The sequence below is a fragment of the Ochotona princeps genome, chromosome 6 (genome assembly GCF_030435755.1).
Source record: "Ochotona princeps isolate mOchPri1 chromosome 6, mOchPri1.hap1, whole genome shotgun sequence".
Taxonomy (NCBI): domain Eukaryota; kingdom Metazoa; phylum Chordata; class Mammalia; order Lagomorpha; family Ochotonidae; genus Ochotona; species Ochotona princeps.
Window position 1 is genome coordinate 15583617 of NC_080837.1, and position 18244 is coordinate 15601860.

The 18244-nt window shown below is 55.3% G+C and overlaps 3 protein-coding genes and 5 non-coding genes across 10 annotated transcripts in view; 7 read left to right on the forward strand and 1 right to left on the reverse strand.

Moving 5' to 3' along the window:
• The first annotated feature begins 96 nt into the window (after window positions 1-96).
• Window positions 97-4719, forward strand: RPL4 (ribosomal protein L4). Its single transcript, XM_004577959.3, has 10 exons — window positions 97-239; window positions 1252-1423; window positions 1624-1730; window positions 2335-2473; window positions 2773-2897; window positions 3325-3454; window positions 3679-3835; window positions 4017-4100; window positions 4207-4327; window positions 4407-4719. The coding sequence occupies exons 1-10, from the start codon at window positions 237-239 to the stop codon at window positions 4638-4640; spliced, it is 1272 nt and encodes a 423-aa protein (XP_004578016.1). The 5' UTR covers window positions 97-236; the 3' UTR covers window positions 4641-4719.
• LOC118759352 (small nucleolar RNA SNORD16) lies at window positions 742-840 on the forward strand. Its single transcript, XR_004996144.1, has one exon. It is a non-coding gene; the product is annotated as a small nucleolar RNA SNORD16 (small nucleolar RNA).
• Window positions 1480-1551, forward strand: LOC118759320 (small nucleolar RNA SNORD18). Its single transcript, XR_004996117.1, has one exon. It is a non-coding gene; the product is annotated as a small nucleolar RNA SNORD18 (small nucleolar RNA).
• LOC118759351 (small nucleolar RNA SNORD16) lies at window positions 2169-2267 on the forward strand. The gene has a single exon (XR_004996143.2). It is a non-coding gene; the product is annotated as a small nucleolar RNA SNORD16 (small nucleolar RNA).
• Window positions 2620-2691, forward strand: LOC118759319 (small nucleolar RNA SNORD18). Its single transcript, XR_004996116.2, has one exon. It is a non-coding gene; the product is annotated as a small nucleolar RNA SNORD18 (small nucleolar RNA).
• On the forward strand, window positions 3500-3568 carry LOC118759321 (small nucleolar RNA SNORD18). The gene has a single exon (XR_004996118.1). It is a non-coding gene; the product is annotated as a small nucleolar RNA SNORD18 (small nucleolar RNA).
• A 666-nt stretch (window positions 4720-5385) lies between the features above and the next one.
• SNAPC5 (small nuclear RNA activating complex polypeptide 5) lies at window positions 5386-6949 on the forward strand. Of its 3 annotated transcripts, none has more exons than XM_004578335.4 (3): window positions 5386-5502; window positions 6062-6151; window positions 6807-6949. In XM_004578335.4, the coding sequence occupies exons 1-3, from the start codon at window positions 5413-5415 to the stop codon at window positions 6927-6929; spliced, it is 303 nt and encodes a 100-aa protein (XP_004578392.2). In that variant the 5' UTR covers window positions 5386-5412; the 3' UTR covers window positions 6930-6949. The 3 variants fall into 3 exon arrangements, with proteins under 3 accessions (XP_004578392.2, XP_058521629.1, XP_058521630.1); XM_058665647.1 differs by lacking the exon at window positions 5386-5502 and adding an exon at window positions 5545-5971; XM_058665646.1 differs by lacking the exon at window positions 6062-6151.
• Window positions 6950-9565: 2616 nt separating this feature from the next.
• MAP2K1 (mitogen-activated protein kinase kinase 1) overlaps window positions 9566-18244 on the reverse strand; it is a 67686-nt gene continuing 59007 nt past the window's right edge. The window contains exons 6-11 of the mRNA XM_004577960.3: window positions 16654-16778; window positions 14093-14294; window positions 13050-13114; window positions 11305-11366; window positions 10914-10959; window positions 9566-10520 (exon numbers count right to left, since the gene is read on the reverse strand). Coding sequence (XP_004578017.1) covers window positions 10407-10520; window positions 10914-10959; window positions 11305-11366; window positions 13050-13114; window positions 14093-14294; window positions 16654-16778 — 614 coding nt within the window. The 3' untranslated portion in view covers window positions 9566-10406. The remainder of the gene's footprint in view (window positions 10521-10913; window positions 10960-11304; window positions 11367-13049; window positions 13115-14092; window positions 14295-16653; window positions 16779-18244) is intronic.

An 18244-nucleotide genomic window follows, 5' to 3' on the forward strand; every position in this document is an offset into this window, starting at 1 on the left:
CTATTACTAGCTTGGAAACGTAATATATACCTTAGTCGACTCAGGTTCAGGAATAAAACGCTATTTATGATTGACCTTGTGTGATCTGAGCAAAGTTTGGTGGCTTGATTTCGGTCGGAGTCAGTGCAAGGTGGGGACCCGCGTGGAAGGTTACATAGCGGGCGGGCGTGACTGGCACTTCCTTTTCCTGTGGGAGCCGCCGGGCTGCGAGGAGCGTGGCCTTCAGCTCTCCCGCCATGGTGAGTGCGGTCCGGCCGGCTCGGGCTCTGCGGCCCTGCTGGGGGGCGTGCGGCAGGGAAGGACGAGGGCTTCGGGCTGAGAAGCGCGCGGCGGCGGCGGGAGCGGGGAGCAGCTGAGGGCCGCGTCGGCTGTCCTGCTCGGGACGCGGGCGCTGCGGTGCCGGCGGCAGCCATCTTAAGGGACAACGTGGGCGTCCCGGCCCGGGAGCTGCCTGACGGGGCTGAGGAAAGCCGGCGGGAGGCCGGGACCGAGGGGCTGAGAACAGCAGGAGGGAGGCTGGGACCGAGTGGGCTGAGGCGAGCCGGCGAGAGTCCTGTACCGAAGGAACTGAGGAGAGCCGATGGGAGTCCCGTACCGAGAGAGCTGAGGAGAGCCGTGGGGTGCCGGGACGAGGGGCTGAGGACAGCAGAAGGGAGGCTGGGACCGAGGGGGACACGTGGGAACGGCCGCCGGGATTCTCGCGGTTCTGGGGGAGCAGCACGTGTGGAGGGCCAGGTCGCCTGCCATGATGTCGTAATTTGCGTCTGACTCTGTTCGCGGCGACAGTTGCCTGCTGTCAGTACGCCGGTTCAGAAGGTTGACGAAAATTGTCACTGAGCAGGACCTCCTTGCCGGGTTAGGATGTGACAGGAAGAGGAGCGAACGGGGCATAAGGCAGCTGGGGACCGGCTTGGGAGGCGAGAGGAGGATACATGGGTCCTGGAGCTGGGGCAGCGCCCTGACAAGTTCCAGGGGTGCAGACCAGGCTGTGTGGCCCCAAGCTGCGGCCTTTGGCTTCTGCTCAGGTGTGCGGTTCTGGGCAAGACTTGACCAGAAGGCAGCAAGACCTGTGGGCTGAGCTCAGGAAATACGATTAGGAGTGGAGTCCTGCAGGGGTCGAGGAAAGTTTGTGGGACAGAGTGATTGGTCCTAGGCGTCCTGCCTGGTAGGATGTGCTCCAAGGTGGCCAACTCGGTGATCTGGCAGTGTCGTGTTGTGTTCTGAGACTGACTGCCCCTCCCTCGTGCCCAGGCGTGTGCTCGCCCGCTGATCTCGGTGTACTCGGAGAAGGGGGAGTCTTCAGGCAAGAATGTCACGCTGCCCGCCGTGTTCAAGGCCCCCATTCGCCCCGACATCGTAAACTTTGTTCACACGAACCTGCGCAAGAACAACCGGCAGCCCTATGCCGTCAGTGAACTGGCAGGTACTGATTTGGGTCCTTGGTGGCTTGGTGCTTGGGCGGGGGGGCAGGGCGATTTCCAGTGGTGATGAAATTCCAATTCATTGGTCCGTGTTTCTGAACCCAGTGATTGTCTTGGATGCTCTGATGCTGCTTGTTCTGATAATTTTAGTTGATCGGTGTGATTATGATCTGAAGCTAACATTTTCCCCCCACACTTTCAGGTCACCAGACCAGTGCGGAGTCTTGGGGTACTGGCCGAGCTGTAGCTCGAATTCCCAGGGTGCGAGGCGGTGGCACCCACAGATCCGGCCAGGGTGCTTTTGGGAATGTATCCTTTGCTTCAGAAGTTGCGTTGGTCAGCTGTCACAGAGTTTAATGGATTGCACCTGCTTCACAGATGGAGCATAGAAATATATAGAGAGATGCATGCTTAAAGATTCTGTTTTCCATGAAAGTCAAGAATTCACTCCCCAGGTGGCTGCTGGAGCCAATGAGATGCTCCTTAGAGTCTCCCATGTGGATGGGGAGGCCCAAGGACTCGGTCATCATCTGCCATTTTCCCGGGCCCTAAGCAGGGGTTTGGATCCGGACGGGAGCAGCCAGGACTATGACCACAGCAGAGGGTTAGCCTATAGCATCACCATACTGACCTCAGTTACATCCACAATGCTAGGGGTGAGCCAGTTAAGCGTAGCTCTAGAGATTTGAAAGCTGGCATGTCCAAGTCTGACGTTTTCTTAGGGGCTGTGTGCAGGGGAAGGCTGCTTGCCATGATGTCGTAATTTGCGTCTTACGCTGTTCTCGGTGACAGTTGCCTGCTGTCAGTATGCCGGTTCAGAAGGTTGACGAAAATTGTCACTGAGCAAGATGACCCTTCTCCAAAACAAGTGACTGAAACTTAAAAGGAATATGACACTTAACTGAGTCTCTAGATGTGCCGAGGAGGCCGCATGTTTGCACCAACCAAAACCTGGCGCCGCTGGCACCGCAGGGTGAACACCACCCAGAAGCGCTACGCCATCTGCTCCGCGCTGGCTGCCTCTGCCCTGCCGGCCCTGGTCATGTCAAAAGGTTTGTGAGGACAGTCCTGCCTTTGTGTCCCAGTGACCCGTGTAAGGTCTGTTCATCCTCAGTACTGTAGTGAGCACTGTGGTGTGTTGGAGGGTGGGGAGTCACCCCGACTGCTCTCTAGGAGCTCTGCAAATAGGAAGTAACTGTCAGAATGATGAGATTCCACTTCATTGGTCCATGTTTCTGAAAAGCATGATAATTGTGGAGATTCTGATTGACAAATCTTAGCGTATATGAGTTTTTTTTTTTTTTTCCAAAGTGCTCAGGGTAGCCAGGTAACAAACAGCTGGTTTTGGCAGGTCACCGTATTGAGGAAGTCCCCGAGCTCCCTCTGGTAGTTGAAGATAAAGTGGAAGGCTACAAGAAGACCAAGGAGGCGGTCTTGCTTCTCAAGAAACTGAAGGCCTGGAATGATATCAAAAAGGTGGGTTGAATCAGCACAGTCGGGATTCCTGGCATGGTCTCAGATCATAAGGATGAGGAACAGACACTCTGAGAGTTGGTTCTGTGGCATCCAGACATGCTAATGTCCCTTAGAATAGGATGTCTGCATACAGTAAATAAGTATTTTCCATGAAGTATGATACCTGATAGAGGGATGAAGGAATGTAGGAGTGTGTTGAATGCAGACACATGCACATGAATATTAAACGTTTGGTTGGAACCACAACGCAGAACACACAAGAGGAGAGCCTCATCCAGTGAAACCGTAGACCCTGGAGCTGGCGGTCACAGCAGTGTGTGACCTTGAGTATGTTTCTTGGTCTTCACATCATCATCTCATGCTGGTTTTCTTCAGGAAGCTTGATTACAAAGATTGTATCTTACTCAGGATACTAATGCTACTCTAGGTTTACGCCTCCCAGCGCATGAGGGCTGGCAAGGGCAAGATGAGAAACCGCAGGAGGATCCAGCGCCGTGGCCCCTGCATCATATACAATGAGGACAATGGCATCATCAAGGCCTTCAGAAACATCCCAGGTAATCCTGGGTGATCTATGTTCTCTCCACTGCCAGCTCACTCGCCTTTCATGATGAAATTCCACCATGGTCCGTGTTTCTGAAATAACGTGATTTTGTGGAACTTCTGATTCATGGCTGAGTGAGCTGCACTGTTGATGCTTGCAGTTAGATGGTAGGCAGCAAGATCTCTGCACTTAGGTTTGTGGAAGTACCGATCCCCTAATTGTCCTTCCCCTCTGAAGGAATCACACTGCTCAACGTGAGCAAGCTGAACATTCTGAAGCTCGCTCCCGGGGGCCACGTGGGGCGCTTCTGCATCTGGACCGAGAGCGCCTTCCGCAAGCTGGATGACTTGTACGGCACATGGCGCAAAGCTGCCTCCCTAAAGAGTAACTACAAGTGAGTTCCACTTTTTTCCTACCTTGGATGTACCTGTTAAAATTGGATGCTGGAGTTACAATTTGCCTGTTTCTATTCAGTTGATAGCATTTTTTTTCTGTGCTTAACATGCGACATTGAGGTTCGTGGGAGTTTATTGGAATTGAGGATTTGGAATTCATTGTCAGTGCTTTCCCTACAGCCTGCCCATGCACAAGATGCTCAACACAGACCTCAGCCGGATCCTGAAGAGCCCAGAGATCCAGAGAGCCCTGCGGGCACCACGGTATGAAAACACTTAGTGTGCAGCGCTGCTCCTGCCTCCTTAGTGCGGCTGAGTGCGGAACTCAGCAATGTAAGTACAATACTGAGACGCAGTGCTGTGCTTCCAGCAAGAAGATTCACCGCAGAGTCCTGAAGAAGAACCCGCTGAAGAACCTCAGGATCATGCTGAAGCTGAACCCGTACGCCAAGACCATGCGGCGGAACACCATCCTGCGGCAGGCCAGGAATGTGAGTGCACCCTCTGCCCTGGGCCGGGGCTCCTGTCACACCTGACACTAACCTAACCTTTGTACCTCACCTGTCACAGCACAAACTGCGTGTGGAGAGGGCGGCCGCAGTCCTGGCCGCCAAATCCGACAAGAAGGAGGGTGCGGACAAGAAGCCTGTGGTGCTGAAGAAGGTCAAGAAACCGAGGGCTGTGGGCGTCAAGCCGAAGAAGCCAGTGGTGGGGAAGAAGGCGGCCACGGCCAAGAAAGCAGCGGGTGCCAAGAAACCTGCTGACAAGAAAACGGCCCCAGAAGACAAGAAGTCCGCCGCATAAACTCAGATGTGCTTGTTCCAGAAGGGTCAGTTCCTTTTTGGACAACTTATTTTGAATAAAGGTCCAATCACCAAGACAATGAGCAAACCGACTTGCTGTGTTGTGTGTTTTCTGTTTTCACTCCTCTGCTCTTCGTTTCCTGGTGTGTGTGTGGAGCGCCTGGAGCCTGCCAGGAGCTGCCCTGTGCTGCCTGCCCGGCTGCAGGGGAGCCCCCAAGGGGCACAGCTGCCTCCTGTGTGGGTCTCCCCGAGGGTGCGGGCTCGCCCGGCCACGGGCAGGCTGCTGGCTGGGAAGTGGGGCTGCCGGGATTAGACCCGGTGCCCACATGTCGGAGGTGAGCAGCGCTTTGGCCGCTAGGCTACCGCGCCGTGCCCCGAATGGGATTTTGGGGAGCATCTCTGAAGTGCACTCCAGTTGGTCCCTGCAGGCTGCGAGGGCCGAGCCCGCGGACGGGCGGTGCAGCACTGCCTGCGGGGAGGCTTTGTGTCGGCCCGGGTGTGCGGCGCTCGGTGCCCTGCACGCCGAGGCAGCGCCTCCCCTCCCCCTCAGTCGCACCGCCTGGACAGCCGGGCGCTCGCTGCCGGCCCGTCCACCTGGGCGCGGCTGCCCGAACGCGCGTCACCGGAAGCCCGGCAGCCTCGCCGGAAGCAGTCCCTGCAGACCTTCCCAGCATGGGCGTCAGCCCCGCCCGCGGCCGCAGTTCCGGAAGTCGGTGGCGTCGCGTCATCAGTGAGCGACCAGCCGGCGGGACCGCGGCGACGCGAAGACCACCATGCTGAGCCGGCTGCAGGAGCTGCGCAAGGAGGAGGAGACGCTTCTGAAGCTGAAGGCGGTGCTGCACGACCAGCTGAACCGCCTAAAGGTCAGCCGCCCCCCGCGCCCCGGCCCCCGAGGCCTCCGGAGCCTTGCCCCTGCGGGTCTGAGCCGAATCGGGACCTCCCCGCGCTTTGACCCCCGTACCCGCCGGGTGGGAGCACCGGTTCCGGGAGGCCAGAGACCACGGCGGGCAAGCCTAGGTGCCCAGGGCCGTGACGAGGGTCGGACGTGGGAGCGACCCCCGAGAGGGGGCCCCGGGACAGCCAGCTGCCCTCAGAGTGCTTTGGTCCACGTGGCCCCTGGCAGCCCTGGAGAGGGTGTTGGTGATGCCCTCCCCGACGCTCCAGCCCGCTGCCCTGCCTTAGTCGGGCCGAGTGGACCAGCGCGCAGGCCTAGGCCATCTGGCCCTGTGCGGAGTGGGAGAGCGACAGTGAGCTGCTGCGTCCTGGTAGTGTTGCGGTGGGAGCCTGGGCTGCCCAGGGAGCAGAGGCTGGAGTTGTTGCTCTCCCTGGCAGGTAGGGAAGGCTTAAACTGCCCCTGCCAGTCCCCACCCCATCATGGCGGCAGCAGTAGCCCAGTGGAATAGTCCTTCTCTTCTGTTGCAGGTGGAAGAACTGGCCCTCCAAGCAATGATTAACTCTGGAAGAGGGGAGGAGATGCCGACCTCCCAGCCCGTACCACAGCAGCCCCAAGATGTAAGCGTCATCCGGACGGCCTTGGGAGGGACGGGCCAGTGCACTGTGCTCACGTGACCCTGTCCGGAGAGCCCTGGGAGCACCAAAGCAGTCTTAGGCTTTAATAAGCTTTTTGCCAACCAGTCATACGGTCCTGGTTAAGGAGTTACCAACATTGCTTCCACCCTCCTGGCCGCTCCTGCTCGCTCCTCACACAAATGAGTCCAGAGTATGGAGACCGTTATAGGGTCAGGTCAGAGTCCTTGCTTGCTTTGGGAATCAGGAACTTCAGCACTGGAAAGTAGAGTGTGACTTCATCTTCCACTCTACAGCACAGCAAGCTTCAAGTTCAATCCTCATGTTGCCCCTCTTCCCAAAGCCTTCAGATGAGACCATGAACTCCCAGGCTTTCTAAAGGCCCTGTGAGAGCGGTTCTCCCCCGTACTGTGTGAGAACGTTACACGGTGGCCCAGCCCAGCCCAGCCCAGTTCTTACATCAGGGCTGTGTGCACGCGAAGCAAGGTTTTAGTCAACCTGGGGCAGTTAGCAGTGGGGATGGGCAGAGGAGTGGTGGCCAGGGCACTTGGTCATAATTAAGGCAAGTAACTATCACTCTTTGATTTTAAAGCTTTTTCCAGAATGTGCTGTTAATGTGTAGTGTCTTTGGCTAACACAGATGTTGCTGCATGTGGACAATGAGGCGTCCATCAACCAGACTGCACTGGAGTTGAGTACAAGGAGCCATGTGATGGAAGAAGAGGAGGAGGAGGAGGAGGAGGAGGAAGACTCAGACTACTAAAGAAGGCAAAGATCTACTTCTTCAAGAAACCCTCATTGTCTGGCCATGGGCGTTGCTCACAGAGGAAGCCAGAAGGATGTGGCGTGGTAAGAGGCACTCCGGCACAAACCCAAGTTCCAAAATCTGCTGCAGCAGGTGTGCGAGGTGCTGTATCCAACACAGAATGCCTCTGGAGTGATGAGAAAGTCTGGCATCTAAAGAATGGACAGAGTTTACATTTCAAACCACCATTTCCAGCCAAAGGCAATTAATGAAAGACCGTTTGCCACTGAACTGTTGGAAAAGATGACAAGGGACAGGCCAGCGGCATTGAGTGACACTGCCAGTTAACAGGCTGCTTGGGGGCAGTTAGGACATCCGGCTCAGGCAGCAGAGGCATGATGTGCTTAAAGACACACCAAGAAAAGCGGTCAGGAAGTGCGAGAGGCAGCAGGATGGTTTGAGCCTGTGTGGGCCCGCAGGAGCAGGGCAGTGGAGCCACGGGGAGGGCTTAGGGGGCAGCTGGGTTGGAGCACATGGATTCACGCCCTGTTGCTTCCCGGAAGTCAGTACTGAGAGTGCAAGTGTTGGGTCCCCTGCCACACCATGTCGGAGACCCAGGGGACCCAGATGGAGTTCCTGGCTCCCAGCCTGGCCCTGGCTTTATTCCCAGTTACTATGGCTCAGGAGTGATCCAGTAGGTGGAGAATATGAACAAATAAATCACTGTGCTTGGGAGACTGACTGGATCTTTATCAGAAAAAGACAGCTTTGGAGTCAGTGTGGAGCTTCATGTCTGGTTCATGTCAGCAGCTAGTCACATTCCCACTGAAAACGGCTAAAGCCATGGTCATTTGATGTTATACATCTGCCTCCGCTGCCAGAGGAACACTCCAGACAAGGAAAACGCCACCTGCGTGTCCACCTTTGTCAACCAGTAATTCATTCCAATTACTGCGAGCTTTCTCCCACAGGAATGAGGTAGTTCTCTGGAACACACACTTCCGCAGCTCCATTTAAAATGCAAGTAGGGAGTGTGATTAAGCAAACAGACAGTTCCCATCTCCGGTTCACTTTCACACTATCTGCAACTCCTGCATGTGAAGATAGGAACCCAACCGCTTGGCATTTAGCACTGCCCTCCCGGCATCTGTGTTAGCAGGAAGCTGCAGTTAGGACTACACCCGGGGTGCACTAAAGTTGGAACCGCTGGCTGCGGACCCCACTGATACAGCTGTCTTCTTCCCAAGTGTGAAAGCCAGCTGTCCTCTTGGCTCTGGCCATTCCACAGGCGATGGTGGGGTGCTCATGTGGTCCCACTTCAAATTCCATGGGGGTTGAGGTCTCAGTAAAAGGAAGCTGGAGGAAAGAGCTGGGCCCGGAACACCAAAGGATGCACATGCTGCATGGTGGTGTAGTGAGGTAATCCTCTACCTGCGGTGCCCTCATATGGGCTACTCCACTTCTCATCCAGCTCCCTGCTAATGGGGATAGCAGAAGCAGAGGAGCATGGCTCAAGGCCATGGGGGCCTGCAGCCTGATGGGAAACTGGGAAGAAGCTCAGCTCTTGGCTCCCAGCTTTGGCCACTGCAGCTATTTGGAGAGTGAACCAGCAGATGAAAGACATCTTTACCCCCATTCTGACTTGTGAGTAAAATAACTTTTCTCACATCAATTGCCAGAGATTTAGAGGACCCCTCAAGACACCAAGCATTCACAATGCACTTGAAGCTAGGCTTAAGGTTTCATTGTTCTTCCCGCCTAGTTAGTGGTGACATGGGGCTTAAAACAGCACAAGGTGCTGCAGAGGCAGGGGTTAGGCTGCTGGCTTAGGCCTGCTACTGGCCTGGCAGAAAGAAAACAATGATGGGCATGGGCAGCTGCGGGAGCTCTGGCTGTGTGGACCCCACGTGCCAGGGCTCTCAGGGTAACTGCTTACCCACAATCCTTTACCCAAGGCCAGCTTTAGGCCTTTCACTATTTTTGTTGTTGTTGAAAAAGCTGGGGGAGAAGGGCCATCTTCCATTTGCTAGTTCATTCCCCAAATGGCTGCAATGGCCAGAGCTAGACTGTCCAAAGCCAGTAGCTTCCCCCGGGTTTCCTGCATGCAGAGGCCCACCCCAGCACTTGGGCCATCCTCTACTGCTTTCCCAGGGAACTATCAGCAGTGGGGCAGCCAGGGTTCAAACTCCCACCCATATAGGATGTAGGTGCCAACCTCAGCCTTGGCTTTACTTTGAAAAGTAAGCTTTGGTTTTCTAAAACCTGCCCCTTCAAAGAAGGGAAGGAGCGAGGTGGTAGCCAGACTCCACCTCATGTACCACAGTTCCCAGTCATCCCACACAGGAGAAGGCACCCTAGAGTACCAGTGCCACCCCACAGACACCAACAAACCATGCCAGGCACACTCGTCCTCTCCTGGATTGAGGAGCAGGCTCCCTCATGGAAAAGGAGACACTCAGTGGGAACTGTGACTTTTTGATGTGTGCCCTGCCGCCTCCCCTCCCCCTGTGTAGAGGGAAGAGTTCCCGGGGCCTGGGAGTGTGATCGCAGGGAGACCCATGGGTTCCAGCCCCGGCTCAGTGGCTCAGTCATGCCACTTCTTACCTGCTGCAGGGCACAAAAAAGCCCACCACAAATACAGCCATCTCCCAACCTTCTCAATGTGATAGTGTATTTATTAGAATAAGAGATTTAATTTTGTTAAACATCTGGATTAAAATGGTTAAAAGGACTTCCATACAATTTATAGGCACTATACACATGGTTGTTTACAATAGCATTGGTACTGAGATTGGGAGGAAAGAGAAATCTGACATACTTTAATGCCTTGATCCATTTGCGACATTCAAAATAACTCCACCGTTTTAGAAACAGTACTCCAATCTTGGAGACATTTACCACTAAATATCCCACACAGTGTATTTAAAAAATAAATATAGAAACACAGCCAGCAGTCTACGCATCCCCATGGTAGACAGACTGGTGAAGCCCCAGCTATCCTGGCAGTGAGGGGCTCTGGGTAGTCTGATGGAAACTGCGGAGTTCTACATCAAGAGCAAAAGAAAAAAACCTGAAAACAAAGCCACCCGGTAAGAAAGGTAATGCGATGCGCACTTCCTGGTGCTCGCTTCATAGCAGCAAAGCATGCTTCACATGCACTGCCTGGGAATGGGCCTGGGGCGTCCTGCCCGCATGGGGGAGTGCCACCAAGTGTCGGGGAGTCCTGGAGCCGGGGGTCACCAGAGGGTTCACTGCAGCTGAGCCTGGCACATGTTTTGATCACCCACAAACTCACAAACAGCCCCAAGCACAAAGCCAATCCACTCAGGGGAGTCACAACAGTATTAAGGAGAGACAGCGACAGAGTGACACCAAGAGATTTGGCACATGCTGTGTTCTTCATCCTTTGTCACAGGTGAAATGTACGCCTGAACAGAGACGGGCATGGGGAAGAGACCCAAAAGCAGCACGCACATCGAGGGGCAGGGGCCGCGCTCACACGCCAGCTGCGTGGGTCGGTGTGCTGGGCTGGTTCAGGCCGATGGTGGAGCACAGCCAACCTGCAAAATCTACTTCCTCAGCATCCGATCTCTTGATGAAAGCATGAACCTGCACATGGGGAAATGGGGGAGAAGAGGCATTTTAAGAGACAGAAAGAAAGACCCCAGAGGGTAGGGGTGTAGAGCTCCCAGAGCCCAGCATGGAGGCCTTGGCCAGCGTGGGAGGACAGGACAGGCCTACATGGTCGCAGGGCTAACAGGGCTGCAGAGGAGGGTGCCCAGCAGGCTGGTCAGGCCCTGACATGTAAGCAAGTGTGCTGGCCCCTCTCCCTTGGATTTCCCTGGCTGTGGGGTCCCCTGGCTTTTTCTTCACGGAAGGACAGAGGTGGCTGGTGCCAGGCAGCCCACTGAACAGGCTCAGCTGCGTACAGGTGTCAGGCTCAGGGGGCCCCATGCAGGTGACCCACGGGCACAGGGACAGGCCTGGAATACACAGACTCACCATAAGCTGCTTCAGATCCGCTCTCTCGGCAGGGTTCTTTATCAAGCTGCACAAGAGATGAGACTGGGTGAAGTCACTGCCTGGCATTGCTCCCCACAACTGCTCCTGCTGCCCCTACCCCTGCCCAGAACAGTTCCTGGGCCATGCTGGATTCTCCCCACTATCTTAGCCCAATAGCACATCCACAGCACAGGGACTCCTGCCCAAACAGGTCACACAGCACCATGCCAGTCCCTGGAGAGCAATGGCAAGGGCAGCGGCTGCAGCAAGGCACACCACACAGCCCCCAAAACTGCAAGAAGGGACGTCTGGGTATGCATAGGGGCTGGGGCGCACACGTGGCATGCCCCACAGAGGCCAGGCTGGGGCTGTTGGGTGGGAGCCAACTTACCATTTATTCACAAAATCTTGAAACTCCAGGCTGAAGACTGCACTGGGCAGTTTCGGAGGAGGCTGTAAACAAAGGGTAGGCCATGAGACACACCTGCCTACAGCTCCAACCAGCACCCTGGCCTGTCTTGGCCCCACCCTGCCGGAACCACAGGCCTCACAGGGCACAGGCAGGACCAGCACCAAGCCAAGCATTCTACTACTTGCTTGCCTGGTGATGTCCAACAAATCACTGAGCCTCAACGTTCCCTGCCTGTGACATGAGGTGGCTTGAGCTCTGACTATACAACTGAAAATCCTGCAGGGTGCCCTGGACCCGAACCAGCAGTGACTAGCAGCAGCAGCTAGGGGGCAGTACAAGCCAGCTCAGACCAGGGCATAAAACCAGAGAAAATAGTCCCTTTTTAAGAGCAGCACCCAGCAGGAGAAAGGCCACCTGTAGGTCGGGGACTAGGAGTTCACTTAGGCACAGTAGGCAGGGTGTCATTGCACAACCCCACATCAACAGGCGATCTGCAATGAAACAGACCTGATGCCCTCTACTAGAAAGCCCTGCCTGCTTTTAGGATGCCCCTTGTGTCTGAGCTGAGGTTAACGCCTAGGAACAAGAGTGAGCCCCGCCACTGAGCGCATGTGCAGGCTGCAAGGAATGAAAGCAGAGCAGCAGCCTAGCCCCAGCATGCCTACATCCACTCCTTCTCAGGGGATGGCAGAAGACTGGGTGGGCAGAGCCGGACTCCTCTGGGTGAAGTCACGAAGGAATGTAAGGCTGTGGAAGCCTGCAGCACACCCAGGAGAGCAGCGCAGGCCCACCTCCTGCTCCCAAGCTTGGGGCCTGGGCAGTACAGGATGGACAACAGATGGCTTCCCCTGCAAACGGGCATGCACCCTGCCTCCCATAAAATCTGAACATCCTGCTACTGTGCACAGGGCTTCGTGCAAAGCTGGGTAGATGCTAGTGAGCTGTCAAACCCTGGCGACTGGGAACTTGTGCTAGGGAGGGCTCAGCTTGCAGCCTGCTGGGTCTGTGACGGACTTGGGGACCTTGAGCCTTTCCCGTAGTGGTCCTGTGGGCCATGGAGTCCAAGGTGCTGCAGCCCGGGCCCATGGTGGCCATGCAGCCCCAGGTTCAGTTTGCTAAGAAAGTGCAGAATGCCATTCCCAAGGGACAGGAGAATAGAGCTACCCTGCTGGTCCTACACGGCTGCCAAATGAGGGCTGTCAGCTGCCTCCCAACTTGCCAGAATTTGTCCCTTCCCTGCAACCAGCCAGGGTTCTCCCCTGAAGCAGGGAGCACTGACCCTGCCTTCTCCTCCCCCCAGGACCCTGTTCAGATCCCCAGCCGGCCCATCCATGTCCAAAAGCCCTGCAGTTCCTTCACACACCCTCCTTGCAATTCCTGGGTTTCATTCCTTAGGGGTGGAGAGGTATTCCCCTTGTCTGTCCCACAAATTCCAGGGACTTGGTGTTTCTCCAGGTTTGGATCCCGCTACTGTTCCCGCCCCCACCTGCAGTCCTTGGGACACAGTGGGTGCACAAGAAAGCCTGAGGACGCCTTGGAGTCCTGGCTTGCAGGAGAGACGCACAGCCACCCAGGGATCACCAGTTTCAGTTCCTGCAGCGCCATACACAAAGCAGAACCCTGCAACCCTGGGCCCACACAGAGTGACCTGCAGGTATCCCAGTTGGCTCAACTGTGGGTGTTTTCTGAAGAGGAGCAAACCCGAGCAGCCAGGTGGTGCTTACCTCATTGACGATGTAATCCAGCAGCTCAAAAATCGCCATGGGAGGCCGGCTGTCCATGCCGTACGCTACACGTTTTGTGGAAGGAAAGAGAATGCTGCTCAGAGCCAGCTGCAAGATGGCACAGATCCCGGGGGCCACAAAAGAGTCATGGAGCACACACAGGTGGCACAGCCACAGAAGAGGGCTGCCTACTGAGGGACCCACACACCGACACGGCCAGCCCGTTGGGGTCCAAGCCCAAGGGCTGGGATTTGTAAAGCAGAGGGAGAATGTAACTACCCTCTTACTCATGCTGAGGGCCAAAAAGACAACATACTAGCTAATGGCAGGACTTGGCTTTGCTCCTCCCTGAACATGGGTTTCTCTATTCCACAGCACAGAGCTACAAGCCAGCTCAGGGGCTCCAGCCATTGGCTACTTCTGGCCAATCTGCTCCTTTCACATGTGCTGTCGTCCTCCATATAGACCTCAGGGAGCCAAGGCCAGTCTCCTCAGCCAGAGTTCTCCCCGTTGCCAGGTAGACCCCTGGACACGCACATCCCGAGGCCGATAGCGGTCATCCTGGGAGTCAAGCACTGTGCGGCCCCGTTTGCTCAGCTCCACAATGGAGCCCAGAGCACAGAACTCACAGGTATCCTGCTCTTAAACACAGATGATGCTGGGTAAGTCGTGGGGACAGAAGGAAGGTCAGGCACTGCCAGCAGACAGGGCCGGAAGGGACTGCTAATGGGACCTGACTCTCCCTGTGGGCTTATGCAAATGGTCTGGAATGAAACAGCTGTGAGGAGCTAGACACCACAGCACCTGACGCTTCCACGCTGTGTGGCCTGTGGACTGCATCAAATGAAAAACTGACCGCAACAAGTCATGATGAATAGCCAGCTGAAATCAAAAGCATAAGCCAATCTGTGGAACCCAGTGAGAACCCCACGAATGACAGGAAACTGTTAACATGATTTTGTCCACCACCCCAGCACCTAGAGCGAACCCAGCCTTCCTGAAACCCCTGACAGTGAGGAAATGTCCCTCCCCAGGCCACTCACAGCTGAGGGGCCTGCCAGGGGTCCGGGGCCTGGCCGGGGTCTCGGCCGCCTCTCCCTCCACCTGGCACCCGAACAGCAGCTCCAGCTCCTTGGCGTCAGGTGGCGGGATGGGGTAGCGGCCCACAGCCATCTCCACCAGAGAAAGCCCCATGCTCCAGATGTCGGACTGCACGGAGTAGTGCGTGCCCTGCAGTCTCTCCGGCTGTGGACACAGACACACGCAATTAGGACCCCATGCCCGCTAGCCCGCCCCTGCTCCTAAACTCCATGCCCACCAAATCCTCTCTCAGACCACCCCCCCCAACCGTTCTGCCTGCTACTATAACCTGCAATGCATACCCAAAGCCCCACCCAAGAAGCAGATAGTGGGTCGGAATCTTATGTGGGAAGCAGGGAGCACAATTCCTGCTCTGATCACATCACAGCACCCTGCCTCACAACCCAATCAAATCTGATCACTCCCCTAGGCTTCACCATCAGGCACCCTAGGGTAACTCCACTCCCTCCTTAATATATGAACCAAGACTGGGAGCGAATCCCTAACACAGGGTTCTGGACCACGCACAACATGGTGCACTGGGTGGACAGAACAAAGGGCCTGGGAGTTCAAGTCCCATTTTTGGGTTGTCTAGGAGTTCCTAAGCTTCAGCTTCCTCTTTATAAAAATGGATTATGGTGCTGGGATGGTAGCTCAACAGGCTAATCCCTCCACTTGTAAGTGCCAGAATCCCATACTGGCACCAGTTTGTGACATAGCTGTTCCACTTTCCTTCTAGCTGCTCCCTGATGGTGGCTGGGAAAAGCAGCAGAGGATGATCCAGGTCCTTGGGCCCCTGCACCCATGTGAGAGAACCAAAGGAAACTCCTGGCTTCAGATCAGCTCAGCTCTGGCCATTGTGGCCATTTGGGGAGTGAACCAGTGGATGGAAGATCTTTCTTTGTCGCTCCTCTCTGTAAATTTCCCTTTCAAATAAAAATAAATAAATCCTTATATTAAAAGGGAGGACTGCTGTTGCTGCTGGTGACAGTGACAACACAGCCAAATGCCCACTCTATTCCCTAGTTAACTGAGAAGGGCAGATGAAATGAAGCCCTACACTGCATGCTGGAAAGTGCTGCACAATCAAGTATGATTGACAGGGGTTGGATGAGCCTAATAGAAAAATCTACACAGAACTACACAAAAATGTATTTCAAGAACTTTATGAGAACATTTTTATTCTGACTCTAGTATATGTATTTAGACATCAAACTGACTTCTCCCTCAGGTTCACACCAACTCTGCCTTGCAGCCAACCACAGAAGGAACCACAGAGATTCAAACCACTGCACCCTGGACTGCCAAGGCCCACTGCCTGCTGATCAAATCTGAACCTGGAAGTTGGCAGTGGAACAGCTCAGGGCAGCAGCTGCTCAGCTCAGAGCTGTGTGAGGAAGAAGCTGGGAGGTGAGGTGCAAGAGAGCTCTCCTATGGGTCACTCACTGCACAGCAAAGAAGCAGGACAGGGCACATGGGTATGGCAGAGCGCACTGGGTACCAGGCTGCCCAGTGAGGTGGCTTTCAGTCCTGCCTGATCAGGGCTAGGGCTGGAGCATCTGTGTCCCTGTGATCAGGGCTTCAGTCCCCAAAGTCTTCAGTGGTTAGAGAGGGTGGAGACATACGACGACACCCATGGCTGGAGGTTAGGTCTGTGGGCTGTGACTGGATCCTAGAAGTCATAGGGTGAAGCCCCAATTCTGAATCCCAGGGCTTAGTAGGGAGCTACAAGCACACACTCTCACACCATGACTCCAGCCAAGGGATGCTCTGCCCTCATTGGAGCTAGGGCTGTCACTCTGGACACAAATCTGCATGGCCACTTGGGATACCTGCCTCTCATACCTGAACACCAATTCAAGTCCCAGCTACAGTACCCTCAATCAAGCTACCTGGGAATGTAGCCTTGGAGGCAGCAAGGAGGGCTCAATGCTCGGGTCCCTATCACCCAAGGAGAGACCTAGATGGAGCTCCTGGCTCCGGCCCAGCCCAGCCCTGGCTGTTGTAGCCATTTGGAGAATGAAACTGTGTGTGTGAGGGGGGCGAGGTTGTAGTTATAGCTTCTCTAGAACTCGGGCTATCGAGTAGATGAAAATCAGTTTCTTAAAAAGTGAGCCAAAAGAGCTTTTGCTCCTTAAAATGCCTTTTTCTGGGGGGAGGGGGGATGATCTCCTTTTGAGTTTTTAATTTTCTGCTTTTGCTCTACTTGAAAAAGAAAGATCGATCAAAGCTGGGGGCCCTGCGAGGGCTCACAGGGCAGAATAACAGGGGAGGTATGCAAGGGACAGGGAGCTTACCGTCTCCCAAAGGGAGGCCGCATTCTGTCCCCAAGCACCCAGGGCCTGCTGGAGAGGCAAGGCCCCAGGCATGCAGGTGCGTCTAGGCCTATGAAAGGCTGCAGCCTTGTTGGACAGGGGATGCAGTACCATGGCTCAGCCTTCACCCATCACTCAACACAGGACTGGAGCCAGGAAGGCACCCCCTGGCTCCCATCTGTGACTGCCCCTGCTATGGCTGCACGTACCGACATGTAGGACCTAGTGCCCACGAAGGAGTTGGCCATGGAGTCGATGAGCTGCCCACTGACCCCAAAGTCACAGAGCTTTATCTCCCCACGTGAGTTGACCAGGATGTTGGAGGGCTTGACATCTGAGAGGAAGAGAAAGCAGAAGTGAGGGATGGCTGCCATGCAGGCTGGACACAAGAAGGCTCTGTGCCCCACATAGGCCTGGAACAACTTCCCTCTCCTGACCAGAGCTAATCCTCAGCTTGCAAATGCTGGGCTGTGTGGCCCTTGATCTGCCCATCTTGATGAGGGTTGAGGAAAAACTGTCAGGAGACAAAACAGCCACTGCTGTGATCATGAGATCGCAAGCTGGACACCTACACGCTCCAGGGACACAGACGTGGCCAGATGACATGCAGGACAAGATCATCATCATGAATACCCAAGGTCTCCATCCACTGCTTCAACCCCACCTCCACCCCCACCCTCATTTGGGCAACACACAGGGCCTTGGACTGCTCAGAAGGGAGGCAGACACACCCACTCACTGAGGCCATGACGCACAGACCAAAGGGATGGCTGAACGGGCAGCTCTGTGTTAGGGATGCATGTGGCAACCAGTAGTCACTGCCACTCAGAGCAGCAGCCCCTCTCTGCACCCCCAGCCTCACCCACTGGCCATGACCTATACCAGGCCTGCATCTGCAGAGAGAAGTCACCTGCCTTGGCTTCACACAAGTACCCTGCAGAGTGGACAGGCCAGAACCTGCACTGCTCAGTGTTCAGTGGGCAACATCAGGAAGTAATGAGATGCACCATGGGCAGGCCATGTCCAGAGTCAAGATCCTAAGCACAGACAGGCCCCACCTCCCAACCACTATCCCAGGGGATATCCAAGAAGTCCTCACCACCCCGCAGGGCCACCACTAATATTGCACTGCTTCCCTCTAATGGTCGTCTCTTTAGTCTCAGATGGAATCTAACAAGGCTACTGAAGTACCTCTCCAAGAACAACTGAAGGGGAAAAAAAAAAAGTGTAACCCCCACAGTGGCCTAGAAGTCCCCCTCAGCCCCAGCCTCTCTCCACCCTACCCACCCTAAGCACCATGGGGCAGAAGAGAACACAGGCCCAGGCAGGTGAACGGACATAAGCTGGCAGGTGACACATGCACACATGTACTCATGGCCACTGATGTAGACTGGCATAAGCTTGGCCATCATCCCTTCCTGTGGTCTCCCAGGCAACACCAGACCTTTCCAAGCCCTGTACAACCTGCAGCCTTGACAGCCTTCCAGGGCATCTGGCTCCTCCCCTTTCCTGATGCAGAGAGTCCCAGGCCCCCACAGTCACTCTGCCTCAGCTTTAACATAACAGGGCACTAATCGACTTGGAGAGACAGCAGGTCCTATGGCCTCCCAGGGACCTATGGAGAGAGCCAGCACTGTTCCCCAAACAGGCCTGGTGCAGCAGCAGTCAAGGAGTAAACTTGGCAGCTGTTGATCGAGAGACCTGACCCCAATCCAAAGCACTCAGGGCCACTCTTGAGGGGACAGAGCCCTGGAGGTGGGATGTGTTCAGGGTGGAAGAAGCAGGGGAGAGAGCTGGGCC